Genomic DNA, 25,844 nt, shown 5'->3' with positions numbered 1-25,844 from the left:
AACATAAATAATTGTCAAAAATAAGAAAACCAACAACTGTGCAACCAAAAGACTTGCGAATTAGTCTTCATTATGTCAATAAATCTTTGGCCAACTCTTGTTATGTAGCCAAAGCGTTTATTCTTATCAAATTTGGCAATAGTCAATACCAGTTACAAAATTGATGAATTTCTTTAAAGAAACAAAAACCAAGGCGGCGAAAGACTGATACAAGTTTTCATGTCCAGAGTGGGTTACCTTTTATAGACATCTTTCAGATACCACTACCAACAGCAACAAAAACGTTCACCATAAAAAAAAAACCGAGAAACCTCACAAAAAAAATCTGACACCGACAAAAGAGGTTTTCATTGAGCCAAAAGAAAAAAAGTATGCAAAAGATGAAAAGAAAAAGAGTTTGAAATACACAGTTTTTCAAGTGACATTAACAAGCCACAAAAAAGGAAGCAGAGGCCACTGTGATACGACAAAATTTTAATTAAAAGTTTACTGGAGCGAAAGACACGCCAATGGCACGGGCACAGCAACTTCAACCGCAAGACGTTGTTGAGATAGAATGCCACGCAGCAAGTGGCGGACTCTGGCTTCGCAAGATCATTGGCTAACAAGCGACGCCTCCTTTGCTGCTGCAGTTGTTGTCGCTGCAGTCGTCTGTCAGCAACACGCAAAACAACACCACTAACCACAGTGGACGACAACAAGAACAGCAACAGACTCTACCCGATGAGGTGTTAAAGTAAATATTCAAGCGCTTTACAAGAAATTTTACATGCTTCCCCAGCAATAATTGAAAATTCATGTTGCAGCAACATGTTGCTACACGAGTTTTCGCTTATGTAGGCATCCAGCAGTACACAAGTAAAAAACATCCAAAATGAAAGAGGAAAAACGTTTTCGATTTTGATCGATTTAGCTAATGTTAGACTGTTGAAATTCTTATAAAAATCACATTGAGCTAATACTCAAAAATTATTCGAATAAAGTATAAATTTGTGTTCTAAGTAACAATCTTTTTGTTAGTACAACTGTATAATAGTGTAAAGCAAATTGCTTGCATTGATGTGCACGTTCAGGACTGAATGTTTTTAGATTTGTATGTGCGAATGTGTGTTGCATTCAAACGGAAGCTGTAACAACAACAAACAATTAAACCGCCCTGGCTGTTGTTGCGTTGGCTGCTGTTGCCGCTGTTGTTGGTTTGTTTGTTTTTTCGTTCGTTGTTATTATTATTGGCTGTGGCCAATGCCGCTGCAATTGCCACTGATCGCGTCGATTCAATTAGTAATTCTAAAAAGCGGCAAGCGACATCTTTTGCATCTTAATGAGAGTTGCCGTTGTAGCAAGTTGTTCATTGTTATTGTTGTTGATATTGCTGCTGCCAAAGGCAAAGGAACAGGCAATGTGAACTGACTGAGTGGGCATCTTCTGTGTGTACCTCTGCTGCCTGTTTTTCCAGGGCAAGTTTTTCCAATTGACGGCTTAGTACTTTTCATGCCCAAATGCAGTATATGCCGCAGAAGTATTGCAGTTGCAGTTGCATTGACTATATTTGTCATTGGCTCGTCTCACGCACTCGTCTAGCCACATGTTTTCGCGTTTCTCTTCGATTTGCGCTCTTTTCTACAGAAAATGTAATTACAGTGATTTAATTTTTTTCTTATTTTGCCATTTGCTGCTGAGACTAGCTTACCTTCTATTGCAACTGCTGCTGCTACCCGTTGCAACTCAACTCAAATTAATTCTTCAAGCCAAAAGCTAATCAAAGTTTAATCAATGCGGCATTTTGATGTGACATTGCTGCCATTTTCTGTTTTTTCCAGTTCCTTAGATGAAACGATGGGAAAATATTCTTGGCCAAAAGAAATCGTAGTTACTTGAGAATGGGAATAAACTTATGAAGAACACCAAAGAATTTTTATAAATTCCTAACAATTTGCTTTAGTGTTTTGTTGGATCAGATATATGTATTTGGTTTCTCTTTAAAAAAGTTACTAGATAAATATCACTGCATTAAAAAAGTAAAAAAAAAAAGTCAATCTTCTCACCTTCTTTTGTTACATACTGCTCTCTGTACTTTCTCAGGTTTTAAAATTAATCAATTATGGAATATGTTTTAAAGACATTCGTATGGAAGAATTAAATAAACCCCGATTAAAAAGAAATAATACCGAAATTAAAAGTTTAGGCCTATAACCAATAAAACCTTTTCAAGATACTAATTTTTGTTGAAACAGATCTAAATTATATTACTATTAAAAAAATTTGCGGCGGAAATTCAATGAAATGATTTAAACGATTTCCGATTATTGCTATCGATTCCAATTGGAATGCGCCTTGTTGATGCTGCTCAGTGCAAACCGAACGAACATGAAAATTGCGCTATATAAACAATTCTTGTACAAAACATAAGATTTTATAAACAAATGCAACTTGAGCAATTTAGATACACATTGTAGAGAATGAAACACATATTGTACACTTAATATATAAATACATATTATTTAACAATTTTTATGACAGAAGTGCAATTTAGTTCTGCCTTCAGCTCGTGCTCCGCCGCGTTTGCTGAGACCCTTTAAGCATCAAATTAAACATTTGTATGTATGTATTCACATTTTGTATTTATGTACATACATATGTATGCCTACACTTAGAATATAATAGATGCATGAAAATAAATGCTTAATTTAATTAAAATTAATCGAAAAATGCATCAAATAACAAAACAAATCACACACACACGCACACATACGGAGGGAAAGACAAGAAAAACAAACACACACAAACTGAACGTAAAAAAAGAAAAACTTGTTGTGTTTGTAAGATTAAAGGGTTTTGGAGGTTTTTACTGCACTCAATTGTTGCACGTCACTTGTAGGTAAGAACTTACCTGTTGGATATTTTCTAAAAACCACAAAAATACAGATAATTAACAAAAAACACGACATTTCAGTTGTTTGTATTTACTGCGTTAACAGCACGGACCGATATAACAGCGACAATCGACAAGGAATGTTAAAATTCGATATCGATTTATTTGTGATTAACAGTTTTTGTTATCGTGTCGTTATGAAGTGGCTCCATCTATATTGGCGCCTAAGAAATAAAGGGAACTCAATCTCAAAGACTTACTGTCAGTATTTCATTTTATTTTGCTCCGTATTTTATTTTACAATCAACCAAACAACAACATGTCTACCTTTTTGCATTTTACTTGAATTCACTAAATCCAATATCAAATAGTATTATCAGTAGCTGCAACGGCACCATCGTTTATGACCGTGGAATCGAAATACAGATTCTCGGTGGCCACTCCAGAATCAATATTTTCTTCCTGATGTTGATTGGAATGGTGTTCTTCATAGCGCTTAGCCTTGGCGCGTCGGGACTTGATCAGTATGCCATGACCGGGGCAATCGCAATTTTCCGTGAAACATTTGTCTCGACAGCAGACACGACATAGGTGAAATTCACATTTCGTCCCTTGAGGATTGGAGCATTCGTTGCAGTAAGCTAGCCTTCGTTCGTGCCTTAGTTGAATCTGAGCTTCTGTCTTGCTTGGCCGTCGTTGACGTCGTCGAAGTTTTTTCATCCGCTTGCGAGAGATTTCGTTGCCTTCTTTGTCAAAATATTGGCGTTTTGTACGATTAGGATCGATGGCATCGCGTTCCTTTTCGGCTATTTTTTGGCGATGGGACTCGGGGGAAATGCGTATATATGGTTGACACAGCCAAGGTGGTAAAAGCAAATTCTAGAACAAAAAAAAAAAAATTAATTTTAATTCGATTATTCATTATTTATTCCTAAAAACGTACTTGTCCGGAATCGCTAGGTGATTCTGTTTCTTCTGGCGTATAAATAAGTTCTCCTTTTTGGTATGGCTCGTATTTTGACTGCACTTTATCTACAACTTGATGGAATTGCTCCATCTGGTTTCCCGTCGCCAACTGTTCTCTTAACTCGGCATTTTGGTTTATGTTCATGCTGTAATGAAATAAGCAACTTAACCGTATGCTTTAAAAATATTCGTCTTTCATTTTTACATATGATGAAACAGCTTGAAGAGATGTCCACGAATGTATGAAGTGGGACAGGGATACTGATTAACAAGCTCCAAATATTCCTTAGCCATTTGCCAAACAGGCGGAGATATGCCTCGGAATATCGCTGGATTATGCAAATTTCCCTCGGCACTCATTACACCATCCACTCCAGTTGTATCCAAGCAGCGATGAACATCTTCGAGACCTAAGATATTGCCATTGGCAAACATGGGTATTTTGATTTCCTTTCTCACAGATCGAATATAACTCCAATCAGCAACTCCAGTCAAGGGTCCCTTTTGCTCTCGTGTTCGACCATGAACTGTAAGCAGTTGGCAGCCAGCTGCTTCCAACATTTTGGCATAACGGATTGTCTTCTCACGATCTTCAAAGATGCGTATTTTGCAGGTTACGGGTATCGAAAGTTTTTCATGCAGAGTGCTAACTATAAGAATTAAAAACAAAAGAATACCCAAGTTTTAAAGGGCGCACAGGACAGCAGAGGTTATTCTATTTACCAATTTTCTCTAACAGTTCCCATTCATCCTGCAAAAACGATCCATAATGGCCCCTCTTGGCTATTGCTTGTGGGCAACCCAAATTAATGTCAATGGCATCACAGTGTCCCTGAGCAAGTAGAGCAGCCTCCAAAATCTGTTGCGAGTCATTACCGCAGAATTGTATTATCAATGGTCTATCCTCTGCACAGGTCTGTAGCGCATCTTTACGATATTTAACGTCATTGGCAAAGAGATTCGCATGATACATGGGTGAATAGCATAATTCTGCACCGTACCGTCTACATAGCATACGCCACGCCAATTCACTCTGGTCCACCATTGGAGCTACCACATAACGAGGAGATCCCAAAATTCGTTGATAAAAATCATAGCCAGAGAGTTTACTACAAGCTGCAGAAGCTATTTCTCCATTTTCGTTATTCACCATTTTAATGAAGTTTTATCCTTAAAGAAAATTAATTTTTAAGCATTATTATCAATGATTTTCCAAGGTTATTTTAAAAACACTGTTCACTAACTATTAGGTAATAAAATTAGTAAGTGCAATGTATTCCATTAAGATTCATGTAAATTTTTATCCTCGTTAAGAGACTTGTTGCTAATTGCCTTTGGTGAAGCCCTTATAAATACTCAGCTGTTGGATCCTTAATTTTTGACTCATTTTTTATCCCAGTTCGTAAACCTCCCTTACACACCATTTCCCGTGCCTGGTCGTAGCTAATTAGTGGACACATTAGCTTCAAATGGGGTGCGGCCGTGTGAAAAGCTTACGCACAACTGGACAAAGTGAAAAGCGCTAAACCAATTTACTTTGGGTAGAGGGGGGTTTCTCCGATTTAGTGTTGAATCACTTTGAAATGGAAAGTTTTAATAAATTTAAGAAAATCTGTTGCCACCATACTTACTATTTTCCCACTCTTTATTAAAAATTGTTCACTTTTCATTAAAAATCTGAAAAGCTGAAGCATGAAAAATGCGATTCACTTGAACAATTAAGAGGCTTTTGCCTACTTAAATAAATACTAATTGAGCCATTGATGAAGAGATCCGATTTAAATATTCAGCTTAAAGTAAATAGCTTAAGACTGACTAAATGCATATATGTATACACACCTGTGTTTTCCGCTTTGTATGCAGTTTGCAGAAGTTAGCTATATGATAAAATTACTTCTTTATAACAAGAGTTGTTTTCTACGTTGAAAGTTTACTGACCGAAAATGGCATGCAATTTTATCAATGGCAAAATTTATTTTTCCCCACATAAAAAGTTTTTGATACCCTGTGAAAAATAAGGAGAATGGTATATTGTACACCGTATCTTTTATTTAGACATGATTGGACTATATTTTAGAAAGGGATAGATACTAGGTTGGGCAACTGAAAATAAATTATAATGGATTCGTGTAGGATACCATGAATTCGTGGACTTAGCTTAGTTATTTATTTTTCCCTTATAAGGATGTGCACGCCATTTGATCTTCCAAATGTCTGTTAGTAATTAAAGTTTTTGAAAGAGGGAAAAGCTTAAAACTTTTCTCCAGTCTGCATGTAAATGGCATATTAACAAAAATGTGTAAAGTGCATATATATTATTATATGTATGTATTTACTTATAAAGGGCGTGACATTGTTTTTGGTACTATTGCAGCCACGACAGCTGCTCTACAGGCATTGTCTCATAATTATGGCCAAATTACAACGGAACGTGTCCCTGGAACTTGGAGAAACGGGGATGTGGCCGCCGGCATTTTACAATTAAGAACTTTTTGCAAACTCAAAAGTGGTAAAAAAAAAGATTGAAGAAAATAGATCGTACCAAGACGAGTAATGAAGTAAGTAAGTCGTCTCGCCGACTTTGGTATACCATACACCAGTAAAGCAAGTATTTCAAGCATTTTCACATGCTTCTTACAAGCATATCTTAGTATCTCGCTCACTCAATCATACGAGCACCCTAGCGGCCCCACCAGCCAACGGCCAACTCCGGCCTTATGGAAAAACGTTTATATGCATAACTCGACTGTTTTTTATCCGATTTTGATGAAATTTGGTATTTTAATAGATATTAGTATTAAATTTAAGTGTGCCAAATTTGATTGCATGAGGTAAAAAAATACGGGAGATAATCAAGTTTTTCAAATTACGGGGGCGGAAAAGGGCGTGGCAAAATTTTTATACATACAAAATGTGTGCATTTACTAAGCGAATATACATATCAAATATGGTGTCTCTAGCTAGAATAGTTTTTGAAATAAACGTTTTTTTTAAATTGCGGGGGCGGAAAGGGGCGTGGCAAAAATTTGAAATAAACTTGATCACTCTACATACTATACGAGTCTACATAAAAAATTTGGTGGCTCTAGCTCTTATAGTCTCCGAGATCTAGGTGTTCATACGGACAGACGGACGGACGGACGGACGGACGGACGGACGGACGGACGGACGGACGGACGGACGGACGGACAGACGGACATGGCTAGATCGACTCGGTTGTTGATCCTGATCAAGAATATATATACTTTGTGGGGTCGGAGATGCTTCCTTCTGCCTGTTACATACATTTTGGCGACTTTAATATACCATTTCACCCTATGGGTGTATGGTATAAAAAGGGAAATGAAAAGCCAAGGCAGGCGCGGCCAACAATTGCAATGCTTATCTAGGCCGAAATAGTTACAAATTGAATTAAAACTTTTTATATTTTTTATCTTTGTATCTCTTTCTTAAAATTTGTAATGTTAATTAACTGGACTCCATAATACGAATTTGAAACAATCTTGAAATGACATGAGATGGTTAGTGTTTCTTTCACAACACTTGCGTTATTAATTTATTGAAGGAACCAAATGCTTTCACTGATTGTGAGTTTTCTGAGTGAATAGGAGACCGCAAACAATACCAGACAATTCATTCGCATGGCCTAAAACCACAAATTACCACTTCCACTACCTTCCACAGCCGAAATTACAAATTTTACCAAAAAAGAAAATTAAATCAAACTCAATCCAACGGCTTTCGATTTCAAATATCCAAAAGAGCAAAGCCTGCATAAAGATAATTAATAATTTCCGCACCAATTAAGGCGTACCCAAAAGCGAGAGCAAAATTTCTTGGCTTTCACTCTGATAACACACTGGACCCAGCTTGCTGAAGCATGGAGAAGTGCAGAGGCGCCACCGCTTACAATACACGTTACACGCCCATGGCTTGAGTGTTGTGTTGCAGTTGAAAAGTAATTTGCCAAGCCCATGCGTTCAATTGTTAAATTTTCAAAATAGCCTCAATGCGATGGTTTGCCAAGTAGAGACACTATATTTATATATGTATAAATATCCTTACAACACATGTTACTAGTTGGCTGTTGGTAAAAGTAGTAGCTGTAGTCAAAAACGTATGGGATTAATTAAAATAGTATTCATACGTAGAGTTGGATTTAAAAAGTTGGAAAATAAAACAATTCCATATTGTCTGTAAGTTTTATACTAAAAGATAAATTTATTCAATTGTCAAAACCTTGTAAGAGTATGCCCAGTGTATGTATTCATACATTCAATCATTATTTTCTTCCCGACCATAAATACAATTATGTATTTATTTTATCTGCACTTTAATGAAATGTCTTAACTGAGAAACTGTCAGGAGATCTATGTATAGGCCTTAAAACACTTAAAAACCGCAACTCAAATTCAATATGCGAAAAAAAGGAATTGGCTATGCTTAAAAATGCTTGCGTTTTTTATTCAACAACCCGTTAAATTTCTAGAAACAGCAAGGTCCTGCTGATTTTGAATGTAGATATAGTTAAAGAGAAACTTCACCTCAAGCTCCTGCGGTTGCATGGTTTTTTTTCTTGTGGTTTGTTTCAATTGCCCACAATTTGCTGTAGTCAGCTGCTGTTTTATTGCCTTTGGGTTGGCTTCCACATTTCTTCCTTTGGAGTAAAAACGGAAAATGGGAGCGGAGCAAAGCCGAGTCGCCAAAATATGACCTCATTTCTACACACTCAGACACACACGCACACAACTGAATGACATGTGCAAAGGACAACTTTACAATTCCACCACAACTACTACAATGAAAAACAAAAAAAGTACCTATAACATTTGCAGTAAAAAAGTTTGCCCTCGCGCAATGAATTTCAAGTGGTCAGAAGGTGAAAGAAGGAGTTTAGCTGTTGGTTTATGTGGCCCATTAAAGCGCAGGCATTCAAGTGCAACTCTACCCTTTTTTTCGCCCACTGCAAATAACCCTTACCCTAACAGCACCCATAGTGCACTGCTGCAGTCAAATTACAAACGCAACAATAGTGAGTAAAGGCAAAATGAAAGAAAGAGAAAACTCTGCGTGCTCCAACGAACAGAAATGACCGTTTTATTGTGCTGCCTTCTATTTTGATGAAAAATACATTAGGCAAATGGATTTCAAATTTATCAGTAAAAGTAGTATTATATTGGAGAGTTTATTACGCCTATAAACGACTTTGACGAATTTGATAAAGATCGGGTAACTATATCATATAGCTCCCATAGGAACAATCGGTAGAAAACTGCTTTTATCAATATCTTCGTTGTTTCCTATGCTAAGATTGTAGGCCGTTCTTTCGCAAACTTTAGCCTTTTTAGATAAAACGTTTTTCCACTTTGATGGCTATGGGTAAGGAAAGAGTTACGGAAACAGTTGCAACGGTATACAAACTTTGACGCGGTCGAAGTTAGCCCCGGCCCTCTGGTTTTATACATATTGTATTATTCTAAAAATAACCGAATGAACCGAACACTTACAATCATGGGTACATAGTATTTAGAGAGCTTACAAGTTTAATGATTGTAAAAGTTCAAGCTGCTTTGTCATTTTTACCGAGTAATTGGTTTAACTTATATGCCGTCAGTGTCGTCACTCAATCAAATGGAAAGTATTGAAACCTTGTCCACTCATTCATGTGGCACACATTTTCCTCTCCATTTTCAGTTTTCGGTTTTCTTATGCAACCAGGTCAAAGTCGGTTTTTTGGTGACGTAATAAACAATAATGAAAACGACAAAAACGCGTAACAAGCTCGAATTGTGGCCATTTCAAGGACAAAACTATATGTAAGAGGCAGAGAAAAGATGGAAAGACACAGGCAGGGCAAAAAAAGGAATTTTTGGCGACGAGTTGACGGCGTATGCGGCTGCTGGTCGCCTTCAGCCCATGTGTGGGATGAGAAGGAAAGCGCCAGCAACTATTCGAATTTCGAACAAAACAACAAAAGGACAATTGAAAAATTGCTAGGCTTTGCTTAGCCGTAACATAAGTTTAATAAATTTCGATCAATGTCTAAAAAAAACACCCTTAGGCAAAGAGTGTACACCTGCCTTTTTTACCTTTGCCAATTAAAATTGGTTTATTAATTATTAAGATTTTCTCACACAGTTTGGTTGCTTAAGGACCAAGGTTTTTCCTATACGCCAAAGACTTAGCCGTCACAGTCTGAACTTTTTTTGCACACTTTTTAATGAAATTTCATTACTCAGCTCATTAGGACTAATGATGCTTGTTGGCCGCTGCTGCCGCTATTCCTAGTCTGTCGCTGTCAGATGAGTTCTAAATCCACCAGCAAACATTGGCAGAAAGTAAGGGAAATGGGGTAAAGGAGTGCTATGGAAGAAGAAGGAGCGGAGTACAACTGCGCATTGGCGATAATCAAGAGACAACGGCTGTCATGTATCCAGAGATTTATAAATGGAAAATGCACGTTGATGTCCTGTTTCATGTGTGCTGCTTTTCTGTCTGTGTCTGGCTGCTATTGTAGCTTTACTCGCTTAATTATATTTGTATGCCCAGACTAGGATGATAATGATGTTTACGTTATCAAGCCCGACAACTAAGCCCAAACAAGCAAATTGAACGTGAAATCTAGTGATTGAAGGCGCAGACAAAACGACCAAGGGCAGGCTGCTGGAGAAGTTTCCGCAAGGGATGTGCATTTATTTGACTTTTTTTACCAACATAAGACAAAAAAAAAAAATTTTACAAACTGAATTTTCATAAAAGTCCGATCTCTGTAGAATTATATAATTTACGTTTTTGTTCTAGAAAAATTGTAGAGGGGCCCTTTCTCAATTAGGTAAACCTTTGTATTTAAGTGTTAAGTCAATTAGAATGTGCTGGCAGTTTGATTTCTTTACTTGTCCTGCTGTATTGCCACAGTGCCGTATTCCAAGGAACTCTATGTGTAAAAAGATGTAAATTCTGTACATTTTTATGTACATATGTATGTACAAAAATTTGAATGTGTATACATATGTACATATACAGAAATTATGTATGACTGTATGTATGATACTTATGTTTATCTGTTGTGAGGAGAAAAGACAAACAAGCCAAATGACACGTACCCATAAATCCTCCACATTTTATTGCCCAACATTGCCTTAGAACTTTTTTATTTCCATGTGTGTGAGCTGTATCCGTATGCGAAGGATACGAGTGCGACTGTTTGTGTGTGTCAATTGTGTGATTTGTTTTGCTGGGGCAAACACATGACAACACATCAAAGACAAAACAAAAAATATATACACATAATATTCACCAACAACAATTTACTTTGGTAATTTAACGCATACGTATTTGCATGTTTAATATAATGGGAGGGGAAAAACAACATGATAAAGGCAATAACAACAACAGGATAACAAATAACAATAAAATAACAAATATCGAATCTTGAAAGTGCCAGAAGTTTGGCAACGCGCCCAAAAGAAGGCATTCCGCTTCCAAAAATGAAACTACTTAATCAATGCCTAAATAAGCAAATTATATCAAATTAACCTATAATCCTTTCACACTACGAAAAACGAATACGTGTGCTGCCTCGTTTATACTTTATTCAGTATTTTTACTTTAGTGACTGCTGAAATATTTTAAAATGTATAAAAATACACGTGTGTCTTATGAAAAAATCAATTTGGCATTAACAACATCTAACGACAAATTTTGTTATTTGATTGTAAAGAGGTCAAGTGGTTCCGACTGAGAGGCCACAAACACACATGATAATGATAATGACCACAAAGTGTCGCTCGCTTAGTACTCAGGAGAAATTTCAACTTACTGCCACCGGATTGCACGTTGGACAAGGTCTGAAAGCAACTCGAAACCTTTGACAATTTTCCAGCCTTGGTAAATATTTAAAATGTCACAACGCACAACGGGCGATACCGCCTGAATCGACAACTACAACACTAATGGTGAGTTCCCACTATCTCTGTCACCTGACAGGGCAATTTAGACTATGTACAACGACGAGCTGCTACCTGGTTTGTGGCTAACGATAGTTTAATGAGCTTCTTTGTTTAGAATTCTTTTGACTAAAGTGTTTTTTTTTTGATTATTTTGGTTTTATTTTGTTTTGTTTATTCAGCTTTGCTCTTTTTGGTTTTGAATTTTAACTTTTTTTTTATTTTAGAGAGCATTTATCTGATGGTGGCAAAATACATCAAATACTATAGAACCATCTTAAATGTAATACATCATAATGTAATTTAACTAAAAAATGAAAGTATTATAAAAAGCAGTTTGTCAAATTTTATTTATTTTGTCTAAAATACAATATTTACTTATTTTTATGGTATTTTCATTTAATTTTATAAAAAAGATATCCTGAATCCGAAATCTCTGTATTCCGTAGTCACTTTCAAGTGACATTGTAATAATTCGTCTAGATTTCGCCAATTTTTAATTGATGTGTAATCGTTACAAAATTAAAAAATTATTTTTTTTTTTATTTATCCAAGATGTATGGCTCTGGGCTTTAATGAATCTACGAAATTCTAAATTAATTAGATCCCCTTATATACACATATTCAGTGTATAAATGTAGTTTTTTCAACCCTTTCTCGATATATACATATGTAAATAACTATGTTTTTTATGATATATGTATGTATAAATATTTTTGTCTAAATTTTTATATAATTTTTTGTTTTATTTTAATGGACTTCCTTGTAGTGTGACATAATTGATATCAAAATATAATTCTAATTATGTTTTTAGTTTTTGCAATGCATTTTTATTGTATATTCTTCTTTTTATTATTAACTCGTTTTTGGCTTTTCATTCGCTCACGCATCCAATTTAACAGTCTTTCTTTACTTTTTCTATTAGCTTTAACCCTCAAGTATGCCCAACCCAAGGGCCTATCTGAAAAGTCATTAACTAAATTGAAAAGCATATTACGAGCTAGGAAGAGCGGAAAGCAAAAAAAAAATGCTAAAAACGGATGTGAACATGTATTCCAACTGGCTGGGCTGCTGACTTCGGCTTTGCACTAACAAAAGCAAAGGTTCAGTGAACTAACGAAAAAACGACCGAGGAGAGACGAACCGAGTGCGAGGAAGTTGTGGACAAAAAGTCAGGGGGAAAATGTCATACAGTAAAAGAAAAAAACAATGACATGGCTGACGCAAAAAGTGGGTGTAACGCTAACAGGGAGACGACGTATTCCAAAAGATATTCAGTTACCAGTTTAAATGGTCAATTTCAAATAACAACCAAAAGGTTAGAAAGGCGAAATAGATTGGACAAAGATGTAATAGATGTGGATCATCGTACTCTTAACTAGACGAGTTGTTTTTTAATCGAAGATTTTGTTCAATTATTCAATAGTTCTTTGCCTCCACCAATGCAAAGTATTGCGTGTTCTTAGAGCATTTACCATAAATTTATAATTAATATAATAACGACAACAAGAAAAAAAGCAATGACAACAAGTGGTCATGACAACAACAAGAACACCAAACACTATAAACTATTTATTCAGTTGTTTCTATGGCGAATATCATCAAATAGTGTGAGTTATCCTTAGGACCTTTGCTTGTCTCGCAAAACAAACTCCAAACAGAAAAACCCATGCTCCAAGCTCTAGGGTGTTGCCTGGCAGCATTTTGGGGCGTAAACTCCTCCGAGGTCTGCCCACATGCATGACATGAACATGCAATTAAAGAGAAATATATTATTTTCAAAACAAGAAAGAAATAAAAAGAAACTGGCTTGTCTGTTAACCGATTGAGACGGAGAAGGGAAGCATAAAAAACTATATCCTACATCGTATGTATGGATATTTATCCAACGGAAAATCCTGGTGATGGTTATGTGTGTCACTTTAATTCTATACCTAGTTATGAGATCAATCATGACAGAATGGCACCCAGGCAAGTATATAAAGTCACATAGTCTGTGAAAACAGAGAGTTAATTACAATAAGATTCCGAATATTATTAGCTTCATTGAAAATTTTATTTTCTTATCAAAGATCTTTAATTCAGTTCCTGAAATAAACAAGATGAGTGTAATAAACACACTACAATGAAGAATTAAGTTAAAAATGTACATCATATTGTTTCCTACACAGTGATTTGGATAGTTTTCTCCACGGTAATGAAATGAGAACAAATATCAAACTATTCTTCGACTACCTAACATTGTTTGACTACGTGAGATTTGGGTGTGTTAGTTGTGTTTGCTGGTTGGATAGCAGCAGGTGCAGTTGCAAATGTTAATGGCAAGTGCCATCAAATTAAATATTTTTCACACCCGTCAACAGTCTCATATATGTACATACAGACACATCGCACACACTTACAGAGACACACTTTCCGCGCCCTAAAAAGTATGCACTATGTTTTCCAGCGGAAATGAACAACGATACAAAAATAAAGAGAATAGAAGAGGAAAACCTCATGTTTCTCCTTCTCTTTGGTAAGCTGTTGACTTGCAATATATACATACATACATAGACAACAGACAGCGCCAGTAGTGCTGACTGCAGTGGAAAGTCAGTCTGCATTGAAAATCCATTTATAGTTGAGGCTTTATGTTATTTTAGTCATTTACCAAGCGCCTTGTCACATATCGGAAATACACATACACACAGCGAGACAAATGGAAGAGATAGAGGGAACAAAACGAAATAAAGTAGAATGCATGTCAAGCAGGTTTCAATCCGGAGCCAGAGCTTAATGACAGTGCCTTTAGAAGAAAAAGACATGGCAACCTTAACAGTTATTACAACGGATTCTCAATAAAAGCATCTTTTTCGGGGGTTATGAAATTTAAACCTAAATTTTATTAACTAGTACAATATATAATCAAAAAAGCGGAGGAGATATTGATAGTATTGATAGTTGGCCTTAAAGTGTAAAGCTATCCCGCAATATAAACAAAATGTGAAAACTTTATCTCTAGCATGAGTCACAAATATTTTAACAAATTCTGTTTTCATATATTTCTAAAGAATCGAAAAACACCAAACTTTTCACACTATCCCACTGTTTCCAATATACATATACATAGGGGTATTTTTGCACATTCTTGCGCCACTCCTCCTTGTTTAAAATGACCTGGCCATTAACTTTATTTGTTACCCTAACTGTCAGTTTTAATAACATGAACTGCCTGTCTGGGCTCCAACCTGGTGCTCTTCTTTCATTTAGAGTGCCGTACCTCTGCCAAACATAACGTCTGTCTAACCATCTCTCGGTTTGTATCCATTCATCCATTAAACTTTTCTGTGTCTGTCCATGTGTCAGTCATTCAGTCGCGTGCCCGTCTTAATTTTACAAAACATTTGACGCATTTCCATTTCGATTGCCAGCTGTCGCAGAGCGAATAGGCAGTTCGTCATCATGCTTTTCCTATACATTCATTAATTTTTCAGATTATTTCCTTTTTTTTATTTGAAAATTTAATGTGCCTCTGTTGTATAGAAAAATCAAAGCTAGAACCTTTATAGAGCGTCTTTCTCCCTTTCTCTCGCTCTCCCTATCTATTTGTTTCTCCCTGTTCCTATATGAATTACGCAAGCCCAAAAGCTGCCAAATATTAGTATGTGTGTACATATATTTCTTCCTCAAGTTTTATATGTTTGGTTGCCAACTTTGTCACTGCATTTAAATTGTGATCGAATAAAAACATTTGCGTAACAGTTTGGCAACATTACAGTGCCCCCTTCTTAGCTACGCCCTCTTTTCCGGACAATCCTTTAATGTGATTTTTTCAGAAATCACCATGAGTGGTAGCCGATACATCTTTACAATACAGAATCATCCGACACAACGCTTTCAATCACAATTTGAAACATGAAAATCAATAACGGCCAGAAAGGAGAAAATTACATATGTACATCTTTTAGTTGACAATGCTTTCCTTTACCAACGTGGCAGTGTCACCTTAAATAAACCTGCGAAATTTGATTGTTGTTGCATATTTTATGTATATGACTGGAATGCCGGAAAAAAAATTGAATAGCTCTAAAGAAGGAATCCTAACTCTAATGGGGCAGCACACAAATCTGTAATCTTTTCAGATGTAAATCTGTACGTAAAAAAAATATGTTCAAAAAATCGATACAGGCATTCGTTAACCTGGTCTGTACTTATATATTTCAATTGAATTCTCTGCCTAGTTAACAGCCTACTTTTTAAATTTATCTACATACATGCAAATATGCATGCAATATAAAGCAGCCCATCCTTACTGATTTTCGTTTACTGCCGTCTTTTCGCTCTTAATTGATTTCAATTGTATATGACTTTTACACACCTGACAACGATTATTTCTTGTTTTTCAGCGGGTTTTTTTTGTAGACATACAAATATTTTATGCCCTTAATAGAAACCACTGGAATCCTTCCTTCTTCTTTACCTATGTACTGCTGGAGTTGGAGCTTATACTCTGCAGGGAGCTATTTGACGAGGTTTTCCTCAGCGTTTCGCCGGCTAAACTGCAAAGGTTTTGCACTAGGACGGATGACGAGGATGGTGATAATGATGAACGCATGACAAGAGGCGAACAATTGGCCGGATTGGAGTTGTAATTAGAGTTGGCATTATGTCGCAACGGTTGTGGCGACGTAGGATTGGACAGACCCGACTCATGGATGGGCGATAATGTTGGAGAGCGAGTGCGCAGGAAATGTTTCCGACGTTGGCGTCGATAGACATTGCCCAAAGACGGCAAATGACGGCTGTTGCACTGCTGCGATTGCTGTTGGCTGTTGGTAGCGAAACCCAATGTTTCAGCTAGTTCAGCCAATTCCTGAGTGGCCTGCGGCATTTTGCGTCGTGTGGGTGGTGGCAATGCCGGTGGCAGGGTAAGAGTGTAAGTTGTCACACAATCATCACGTATGACAGATGTGGGCAGAAGCATCACTTCCTTGCCAGATGATTCACTAGTGCTCAGCTCACTGCTCTCTGAAGAACTGCGACTCGGGGAACTGGTTGCTGGAGGTGTGCACGTCGAAGAGGCGTACCCTCTGCCTGCTGCCTGTATTTGCAATGGACGTATCTGGTTTTGTTTAATGCTGCCTATATGATGGCTCATATCTTTGCCAGCCGCCACACCGTGATGATGATGACCGTTCCCATTGCCATGATGACGGCAACGTGGTCTTCTGTAACGACCGAGCAGGCGCAACATGTGACGTAAACGAGAACTACGTGGCGGAGTTGTCGTTGTTGCTGTCGCATTATCTTTTAGCTCGACATCGGCTTGGCGACCATTCAGTGTACGTATAAATTGGACTGGTAACTCTTGGGCATTCAATTTGGTACTCGCTTCGGCATTCTCTTGAAAAGACAAAGCTGCCAAAAGATCATTGGGCACATCTGGACTATCAGGAACATTGGCACAACAGTTCCATTTCCTTCGCCAACGCTGATGTTTGGATATATTGCCAGCTGCGGCTGATGATGAAGAGCCAACACCTTGACTAGCTACGGTTCGAGTACTATTGCTGCCCACAGCACTTCCACTACTATGGCCATTGCCCAAGTTATCTTGACTAGACCGGAGCGGGCTTTTAAGGCGAAAAGTGCACAAGCTGCACTGTTCCGTATATTGTAGATACGTAGCTGGACGTTGGGGTCTTGCCTCGCCTGTATATAGAGATCCCTTGGCCAAACTGACCCGACGTTGTAATGAACTTGCAGCAAAACTGGAGCAGCAATGGAAATTTTCTACTCCACCTGCACTTAAGTTGTCTGGCTGTTCCAATTGCACTTGGGCGACACTTCGTTCTTCAAGAAGAGAGCATACATAGATGGCCTGACGCCCCTGATGAAATTCTCGAGAGCTAGAACAGCAGTGCAAACGCAATGATTGGTCAGATTGATAGATATCTGATACCTGTGGATGCTGTTGATTGGGATGGTAGCTTTTGGAGCAACAATATAGCTGTTGTCCACTTGTGGAACCACTTTTGGACGGTTTGTTATTCTCTTGATGGTCGGGTATTGACGGCGAGAAATGTACTGAACCATTTTTTGCTGATGTCCCCTGGTCAATCAATTGTTTGGCCTTCGCTTCTTGGGCTTGGCGATGGTTTCGTATATACTCATAAGTTGTCAGGCCCAAGAAAGATATGTAGATGTGAAAGAAACACAGATGCAACAATAGGCCGGCACTAATGGCAGCCAGTAATCCCAATACGCCCAAAAGCAGGAGAAATATAGTTTCGTTAACTCCAATACCAGCTACCACAGGCGTCGATGGAGTCGTTTGATTACTTTCGCTATTGCCAAACGATGGAAAACTGGCCGATGTGGCTTCTATCAGTGCGGTAAAGTTCTCCAGCATCGTCGGAAGTGGTGATGATGAAATAGTAATTAAGCCAGTGGTCGAATTATCTAATTGCTCTGATTCCGTTGAGAGTTCATCTATTGGCTGTTCTAGAAGCATCATTGTACCATTGGTTAGACTCAAAGTAAGATTAATATAGTCGGCTGAATCCAACTGTCCACCAGAGTCAACTCCATGCTGGGCTCCATTTGTTGCGGTGCACCAATAGAAGCTCAACCAATCTGGTTGGACGTAGTAAAAAACTATCTGAGCAACCACCGCCCCCACAATGACCAGAGTGGCCACCACTGCGCTCACCACACACATTAGAAATGCCACATAGTTCCTAGAGCCAATACAATGATTAAGCCACTTGCAATGATGATCGAATTTTCCTACGCACTTGTTGCACACGGAACAGTGTTTGGTTCGCGGAGATGACGTTTTTATATTGCACAAATGACAACGACCGTTCTCAATGACGTGATTGTGTTTGGCCCGATCAAATTCGGGTACAATGCGATCGTTTCGATGCACACGCCTCAATTCTTTATCCGCGGGATCGGTTAAAAGGGCTGTCAAATGTGAGGCTATGTGCACCAAATAGAGCCCAGTAATTAAACCATACAGCGGACCCTGAAGTGGGGCATGAAATGCTGGTATCAACACCCAATAACTCGCCAAGCCAAAGAGTATTAAAACCAGCCAGCCGAACAGTTGCAACGGATGGAGTGGTAGCTGTAGGCCATGAAGACGTCGTCCACGTCGGTGTTGGACATCAGCTATGTTGTTTTGATAGCTAACTAATTGAGAGAAACGACAAAGGGAGCTTAGCTTGTGTCGTCTGGATGATGTTGGAAACTGACTGTTGTGAGGAGCAGATTGAGACAGAGGAGTGATGTGCGGAGCAGTCAGGTAAGTTGTGGTGGTGGACTGCTTCAAGGGCTCGTTGATAATGCTTGGCTCTGTTAGGCTGGCAGTGCTTATGGTTATTATATGATCCGTCTCCGAATTGATAGATCCTAAAGCTGCTGCTTCAGCTGCCTCCATTGACGTCGATTTTGACATAGTGCTTGGGTTATGGTTTTTGTTGCTGCTATTTTTGTTAATGATGAACATAATAATGATGATAAATGATGAATGATGAACATCGGCGTAAAATGACAAACGTACATTACATCGGCTTAACCACGCCCACTTCGAATGCACATGTGTTTATATAATTCCCGAAACAATTATCCTTGTTGAACTTGCGTTTGTTGTTCTTGCTGCTGTTATTATTGTTGCTGTTGTTGCTGTTTTGCGTCAAGATGTGTGGCGAATTGTGAATGGCGCAGTTAACGGTCTGCATACGTAAACGTGAGGGGGGTGGTTACAGGAAGTAGGCAGGATTATTGTCGCCACCCCCGTTTGCACGACGAGATTCTTGCTCTATGATTTTGCGTTTGCGTTTTTGCTATTTGTTTGTCTCCCACACACCCAAACAGACACACACACACGCACAACAAATTTTCAAAGTTTTTGCCGATCCGTTTATTTCCAGCAAACGAACTTGGCCAAACAACCGACGCGAGGCAACTGAGTGTACCGTTAAAGCTTTGAGTGAAAGCCATAACACAAAAGCTTTTCATTGAAAGCCAGTCTCTATGGTTCTGGTAGGTAAATGTGGGTGGGTTGCCCTAAAGTACACACGAATGACAAACGGTGTGTGGTTTTGCCGGCAACTGCTATCAAGACTTATTCAGTTAAAGACCAACCTGGGGTATACCCCCAAAAATAACACTTACTATCACAACATGCTCCATTTGGGGCGACAGGTAAAAAATAACTTATACGGGGGATGAAACTGCTTAGCACTAGAGATGGCAATGTGATGAAAACAAAGCTGCATTCAGATATATGCTTAAAAAATGCAAATAAAAGATTTATAAATCAATACAATAAAGCCAACTAATATTCCCTTTCAAAAACGAACTCTGACGTGACTGTGGCAATTATTAACTATAAATAACATTAGGAACTTTTACAACTCATTTTTACATCCCTATCTAGTTTGTATCAAAACAGGAAGTGACTATTATATAACAAAAAAATAGGCCAGCACAGCATGTAAAAAAAAACGCACGCATCTTTGTTTTTCTAATTCTAATATGCTTTTGGTTTTTTCTTTTGCTTTCAGCATCATTTTTTATTTTACCATCAACAGAAAAGTTTAGGGATGTTAGCTGAAATGGAAAGCACACTCCAGAGCGTATATGGAGCACGTCCCGAAAGCAAGTACATTGAGAACTTGATGTGATTTTATTTACATCACATTGAGGGTGGCTAGAGAAAAGAACTCTCTTTTTTTTGGCAGACATACCGGCGCCTGGCTGACCGATTGATAAATATTTATGCAATGTTACTTTGAACTACTTGTGATGAAAAAACGACGTTGCGGAGAGAAGACAAACAGGGAGACAGTTAGAGACGATTGGCGTCTGTTGAAGTATTGAGCAAAATTGTAATGGTTGCCCAGAACATGGACACCATCACAAAATCTAAGCGCTAATTACAAAACTAAGTACACTATGCGTATCAATAATCAGACTTAAGTAGACAAAAAAAAAAAAAACAACGAATCTAAGAAAGTACCAAACTTGTAGAGCCCATTAAGCTAGGTAATCCATACCTGTTGTGTTTTGCCCACCTGGTTCGCGCCGATCATTGTTTCCACTTCAAAAAACGATTCTTCATCAGCTTTCCATTTTTCTTTCACCCCATCCCAGTAAGGAAGGTAAGAACCAGAACAGAAGCTTTGATAAGCAGACATAAGCACCTCGATGGAACAGAATATATTAACAAAAAGTAAAAAGTAAATCAGGCTGAACGAGCTTTTTCCCTTCTCTCTCCGAGCCATAGTAGACTCTTGAAATTTTGATAGATATTTTCAAATTTCTAAAAGCACAAATATTCAGTTTGTTAATAACGTTTGAGGTAGATGTAAATAAATCGTAAAATCTAACACTTGCTAAATGTTCGACAAGGACGAAAGAACGTAAACAATTCAAAATGATTGATATTCTCTCGTTGCCGCGACGGAATAATGTGGCAGCCAATCAGGCTCTTCTCAAATTAATTAGTTTTAAAACAGGATTGCCCATTAATAGCTTACCAGGATGGGAACTAATACCATTGAATTGTAAGTTGCCCATGCTTAAGTGTCCAGGGAATCAGGTTATATTTTCGAGAAATAAAATAGGACAATCGGTAAGATAATAATGTGATCTTATAAACATGTCAGTTAATTCAAATCCTGTTTTGGTTCAGTTCAAAAGCGCTAAACAAGAATTCGATTCATCTGTCTCGGAACATATACCTGAATATAATCCACTGCACGATTCCAATTTAAAGACGTTTTATTCGAACGAACGCAATCTAAAGCGTCTCAGGGAGAACGGCGAGATCACACAGGATAATGATGTCATATGCAATCTTAAAGATTTTAATCAACATCGACAGGATCTACACAAATCGCAGTTATATTATGTTTTGCAGGCTTACAGGCGTCGCGAGGCGGAACAACACGACCGTATGCTGATTGCCAACGCTGAATCGATCACCAAGCGTGATCATCTGAATTTGGCGGCACGACATCAATGCTACGAGGAAGTGGTTGCCCGGAAGGAACGTTTAGAGGAAGAACGTCATAGACGAATGGTACATTTGAATAATATCACACAGGAGAAATTCAAACGACTCGAGAATCTAGCCTCAATGCAAAATATGCTTCTGAAGCATCGCAAAATGCTGACAAATATGCGAGTGCAGGCTCATATCAGTCTGTGTCAAGATTTAAAGCGCAAACATTTAATAAAACAGAAGAAACTCTTTCAATTCAAAAAGGATCGTTTCAATAAAAACATGAGAATGTTACGCAAACAGCGTTTGACCAAGAACACAGAAGGGCAAATACAATCTTGGCGTAAACGTTTGGATGAACGCATTGCAAATCAACGTCGGATACATGTCCTTCTCCAGGAGGTGGAAAAGGAGCGTGAACTTTTCATTGAAAACCATAAGGCCAAATATCGAGAAAAGTGGAAGCAAATTCAGGATGAGATCAAGGAGCGAGCTCGACTGGCCATGAAGGCACGACAACCCAAACGGCGTAAGCGCAAGAAGAAGCCTAAAAAAGTGCAGCCCTTATTTTGCGATGAATACCAGGCATCGTTTAATGGTCTTTTGGACAGTGAATTGTGTTATGCTTTGAACGCAGCTATTGCCATGGAGGGTCAAACTCCGCTAACATTCGCACCTGATGATCCAATCTATAAGGCTGCACAGTACATCTTGAATTACATCCTCACTGGCTTCAATGATGATCTTAGTGAGGACCTTTGCGCTATGAGTGTGTTGGTGTCGCGCATTCAGGAGTTTGTTTGTGATGCTAAAAAATATGTTAACTACGTAAGTCCTTTCCACAGTTAAACACACCCGCCAGCTTCAATTTTTCATTTTAGAAAGCAACCCAGATCATTGCGTTTGCCCGAGATCACAAGCCTGTTGAGGTGCCACCATCAATGTCTAGGCCTGGAGCTTTGCAGCAAAAGAACCATTCGCGAGTTTCGCACGTGTCATTTAGTGGCGTGGCCAGTACTATTGGTGTGGGCAGCTACGAAATACATCCTTTTGTTGATGTCCGTCCTTGTACGGATCGTCGTCCCACACCTGCTGGTTCGCTCGCCTCGTTGGTCGTCAGTCAAATCGGTGAACAAGTTATCCAGGACAAAGTTAAGTTGCCGCACATGAACAGAAACGAAATTGTTTTCATCGAACACTATTTGGTTAAGTTCAAGCGGGACTTATTGGTTGGTCTGGACAAGATGGTATTCACTGCCATTCAGTGTCATTTTGACAATCGCATTATGGACGTGCGAGAGGAGCTGCTCGAATTGGATCGCTATTACCTATTCAACGAAATTGCTCGGGGCATTTTAAGCTATGCGGTGAATCCGCTGAATTATCAGTCTATTTTGAAATTGGCTATTAGCGTGTTGGCCAGCGAAAGTATCTGGGAATTGCAACAGACGCTACTGAAACCGGGTAGAGAACCACGGGGCTTGAGTCACCCCTGCAGCTGCGGCTCAGAGGCGGAGCGTGAGCAACTTGCTCTATGCATGAATTAACTTTGAGCAGATGGAATTTTAAATTAAATCCTGTCCATGATTTAGCTGAGACTCGAGAACAGAATAATCGTAAACTTTTTGAAAACAGTTATGATAAATTTTGTGTCATGTTAGTGCCTGTTACTCACTCTGTTTAAGTAAATCAATAAAAATTCCTTGTCCTTAGTATATTTATATTCACTGTTACTAGTTAGAATTTCATTTTGTAAACATCAAACAAATATACGAAAAAGCATGCTTGGCACGCAACAGCTGGTTATTAGAGTTGCCAAGGCTATTGAAGTTAGAGATGCGAGAAAATAATGATATCGCATCGAAAACTATTAAGAATAATCTTCAGCGGGAAATTTAAAATTAGTGCAAATCTTACAACTCAATATATCACTTATGAAATACATAGGGGTTGGTATCAACAATTGTACATATACTCTTTTATCTCAAGTGCTACAACCTAAAATAAGAAATTTACAAATAATTGGTTGAACTTTTGAAAATGTTTAGTAGTTTAGTTTATGTTCTAAGATTCTCGAGGGTATTTAAAACATTTTCCAGAATTAGGTTTTTTGAATCTTTAATTATACTTTTTAGTTTGATTTCAATTTTTCTTAAACTGTTTGCAATTTGATTTTATAACTATGTAAATCCTATTTGGGATAACTAAATGCCGCTCCATATGGATACATCATGGAGTTGTAAGGTGCCCCAGGGGCTAAAAGAGGAAACGGAAAGGCTTGTGGCGGTGGTAAATTTCCTGGAGGTGCGATTTGTTGTTTCTGTTTTGAGCTGCGTTTGCGCTTCTGTTTAATTGCTGGAGGAGGTTGTGGTTCATCACTGGACTCACTAGAGTCTTCATCACTGTCATCTGTATTAGCAGCTGCGGCATCATCATCGTTATCTGATTCGTCCTCATCATCATCATCATCATCCTTTTGCTCTATCTTCATTTTCTTTTTGGGCAGTTTCTTCGTCTTCTTTGATGATGATTTCTTATCCTTCTTGGACTTTAATGGCGTTGATGATAACGGTGCAGTTGCAGGTGTTGAGCCCGCAAAAGTAAAACGTTGTTCCAAATTGAATGTGGTAAATTGATGCATATTAAACTCCATAAATAATTGGAGAGCAGTACTAAGATTGACCGGGCTTGGACAGTGCTTGAAGTTGTGATAGGGGGCTGAGCAATTGCGGCATATCATTTGGCATTGGAACGAGTTGTGACCCTGATGAAGCAAAACCAAAAATATTATTAATTGTTTTATGAAATTGTTGTTTGTAATTACCTTTTTGTCGCAGATGTTGCAAACATCAATGGATTTATCTTTATTTTTTCTTTTTCCAATTATCTTTTTACTTCCATCAGTTTCGTTTTCGTCCTCATCATCATCAGGTATTGTAAAGTGACGCTTCTCTTGGCCCATGCAAACCACGTCATCTTCCGATGGAATCTTCTTTAATTTCTTTGCTACAGATTTGTTTAAAACCTGATCTTTAGTCGAAGATTTGGTTTTGGTTGAATTGACCTCTTTTTCTTCAGCTTCTGATTCAGAGGAATCAGATGATGATGATGATGAAGATGAGGTGCTCTGAGCTGGTGCTTTGACTACTGCTTTCGAAGTAGCGGCTGCCTTCACAACTTCGCCTGCCTCGAAACTATCGTCCGAATCGCTTGAGGAGCTTTCCTCACTGCTTTCTTTTTTCTCTATCGCTTTTGTAGCCGATGTGTCTTTTTTTTCTTGCTTAATATGGATAGCAGGTGGAGTTGGCTTTGTTTCAGCTGGATCATTCATGGGAACTTCTTGATTAGATGGTGCCAAATTAATTTGAGGCTCAATCAGAGTGTTTGGAACTGATAGGATAGTATTTGGGGTGGGTTGAATGACATTTAATGGGGATGGCGATATTTCGGTAGCATCATTAGGTATATTGCCATTACCCATAGTGTCATAGAAAAATAGAGTGCCAGGTGGTCCAGAATTGCCATGAACACCTCTTCTTTCTCTGCGAGATCCGGTGAATCCCCCACTGTTGCGGCGCCGTCTTCTACCGCCACCTCCACCGCCACGAGAACCACCACCTCCACCACCTCCGCCACGACCTTTACCACCCCCACCGCCGGATCTTCTTTGTCCTTGTCCTTTATTTTGTTTCGGATGGCGCTGAGGATCTCTAAATTTTTGAAATGATTCCTGTCCATCGTAGCCGTGACTCTGATTGCTGTTGTTGTCATGTCTTTGCCCATGCCCATGGCCTTGCCAATGACCAACATTTGAATTATTTAATCCGTCTCCGCTGCGATTTTGCTGGCCACCATCTCCATAGTACTGGTTTGAATGGAACCCTCTGTTTCCTTCGCCGTTATGCATTCTTAAATAAATCCACCTTTTATTTCAACCGCGCACGTGTTGCCGCAATAACAACAACTAGTGGTGGACGAGTTATCGATATTGTTTTTATTATCCCACTCGATGTTCATTCGCATTGGTGAACTGGTTCTTGATCAACTTAGATGAATTTCTTTT

At 38.4% G+C, this 25,844-nt stretch overlaps 5 protein-coding genes and 1 long non-coding RNA gene across 7 annotated transcripts in view; 1 reads left to right on the top strand and 5 right to left on the bottom strand.

Annotated features, from left to right (window-relative positions):
* The window catches only part of LOC6646565 (bone morphogenetic protein receptor type-1B), a 37,681-nt gene extending 34,700 nt beyond the window's left edge, over positions 1-2,981 (bottom strand). Inside the window, exons 1-2 of one of the 2 annotated variants that reach the window (XM_047010540.1) lie at positions 2,968-2,975; positions 2,891-2,904 (exon numbers count right to left, since the gene is read on the bottom strand). Coding sequence is in view for 1 of the 2 variants with exons in the window: in XM_023178154.2 (XP_023033922.2) it covers positions 2,891-2,948 (58 nt within the window). In the remaining variant the exon portion in view is untranslated. Of the gene's footprint in view, positions 1-2,890 lie in introns of both variants that reach the window. The other variant, XM_023178154.2, reaches the window with a different exon arrangement.
* Positions 865-2,243, bottom strand: LOC124460178. The gene is made up of 3 exons (XR_006954117.1): positions 2,046-2,243; positions 1,691-1,977; positions 865-1,620 (listed from the first exon to the last, which is right to left on the bottom strand). It is a non-coding gene; the product is annotated as an uncharacterized LOC124460178 (long non-coding RNA).
* Positions 2,982-3,140: 159 nt separating the features above from the next.
* LOC6646566 (tRNA-dihydrouridine(16/17) synthase [NAD(P)(+)]-like) lies at positions 3,141-4,991 on the bottom strand. Its single transcript, XM_002069210.4, has 4 exons — positions 4,562-4,991; positions 4,044-4,488; positions 3,816-3,984; positions 3,141-3,751 (listed from the first exon to the last, which is right to left on the bottom strand). The coding sequence occupies exons 1-4, from the start codon at positions 4,989-4,991 to the stop codon at positions 3,236-3,238; spliced, it is 1,560 nt and encodes a 519-aa protein (XP_002069246.2). The 3' UTR covers positions 3,141-3,235.
* Positions 4,992-16,246: 11,255 nt separating this feature from the next.
* LOC6646567 lies at positions 16,247-19,957 on the bottom strand. The gene has a single exon (XM_002069211.3). The coding sequence runs from the start codon at positions 19,277-19,279 to the stop codon at positions 16,247-16,249; it is 3,033 nt and encodes a 1,010-aa protein (XP_002069247.3). The 5' UTR covers positions 19,280-19,957.
* Positions 19,958-21,096: 1,139 nt separating this feature from the next.
* LOC6646568 lies at positions 21,097-23,502 on the top strand. Its single transcript, XM_002069212.4, has 3 exons — positions 21,097-21,409; positions 21,470-22,609; positions 22,663-23,502. Exons 1-3 carry the CDS (start codon positions 21,212-21,214, stop codon positions 23,326-23,328), a joined length of 2,004 nt encoding a protein of 667 aa, XP_002069248.1. The 5' UTR covers positions 21,097-21,211; the 3' UTR covers positions 23,329-23,502.
* On the bottom strand, positions 23,456-25,760 carry LOC6646569 (protein mushroom body miniature). The gene is made up of 2 exons (XM_002069213.4): positions 24,606-25,760; positions 23,456-24,545 (listed from the first exon to the last, which is right to left on the bottom strand). The coding sequence occupies exons 1-2, from the start codon at positions 25,686-25,688 to the stop codon at positions 23,973-23,975; spliced, it is 1,656 nt and encodes a 551-aa protein (XP_002069249.2). The 5' UTR covers positions 25,689-25,760; the 3' UTR covers positions 23,456-23,972.
* Positions 25,761-25,844: the final 84 nt, after the last annotated feature.

The sequence above is a fragment of the Drosophila willistoni genome, assembly GCF_018902025.1.
Source record: "Drosophila willistoni isolate 14030-0811.24 chromosome 2R unlocalized genomic scaffold, UCI_dwil_1.1 Seg167, whole genome shotgun sequence".
Taxonomy (NCBI): Eukaryota; Metazoa; Arthropoda; class Insecta; order Diptera; family Drosophilidae; genus Drosophila; species Drosophila willistoni.
Note: the sequence above shows the minus strand (reverse complement) of the source record. Positions and strands in the feature narration are given on the sequence as shown.

What these genes read in the sequence shown, in the direction of transcription:
- LOC6646567 (XM_002069211.3), bottom strand. Translation starts at nt 19,279, where the DNA reads ATGTTCATCATTAACAAAAATAGCAGCAACAAAAACCATAACCCAAGC.
- LOC6646566 (XM_002069210.4), bottom strand. Translation starts at nt 4,991, where the DNA reads ATGGTGAATAACGAAAATGGAGAAATAGCTTCTGCAGCTTGTAGTAAA. An exon ending in TTCAAGCTGTTTCATCATAT is followed by an intron (nt 3,985 to 4,043) that starts GTAAAAATGAAA and finishes ATTTCATTACAG; the next exon opens with CATGAACATAAACCAAAATG. An exon ending in CACCTAGCGATTCCGGACAA is followed by an intron (nt 3,752 to 3,815) that starts GTACGTTTTTAG and finishes TTTTTGTTCTAG; the next exon opens with AATTTGCTTTTACCACCTTG.
- LOC6646569 (XM_002069213.4), bottom strand. Translation starts at nt 25,688, where the DNA reads ATGCATAACGGCGAAGGAAACAGAGGGTTCCATTCAAACCAGTACTAT. An exon ending in GCAACATCTGCGACAAAAAG is followed by an intron (nt 24,546 to 24,605) that starts GTAATTACAAAC and finishes TTGCTTCATCAG; the next exon opens with GGTCACAACTCGTTCCAATG.
- LOC6646568 (XM_002069212.4), top strand. Translation starts at nt 21,212, where the DNA reads ATGATTGATATTCTCTCGTTGCCGCGACGGAATAATGTGGCAGCCAAT. An exon ending in GAAATAAAATAGGACAATCG is followed by an intron (nt 21,410 to 21,469) that starts GTAAGATAATAA and finishes GTTTTGGTTCAG; the next exon opens with TTCAAAAGCGCTAAACAAGA. An exon ending in CTAAAAAATATGTTAACTAC is followed by an intron (nt 22,610 to 22,662) that starts GTAAGTCCTTTC and finishes TTTTCATTTTAG; the next exon opens with AAAGCAACCCAGATCATTGC.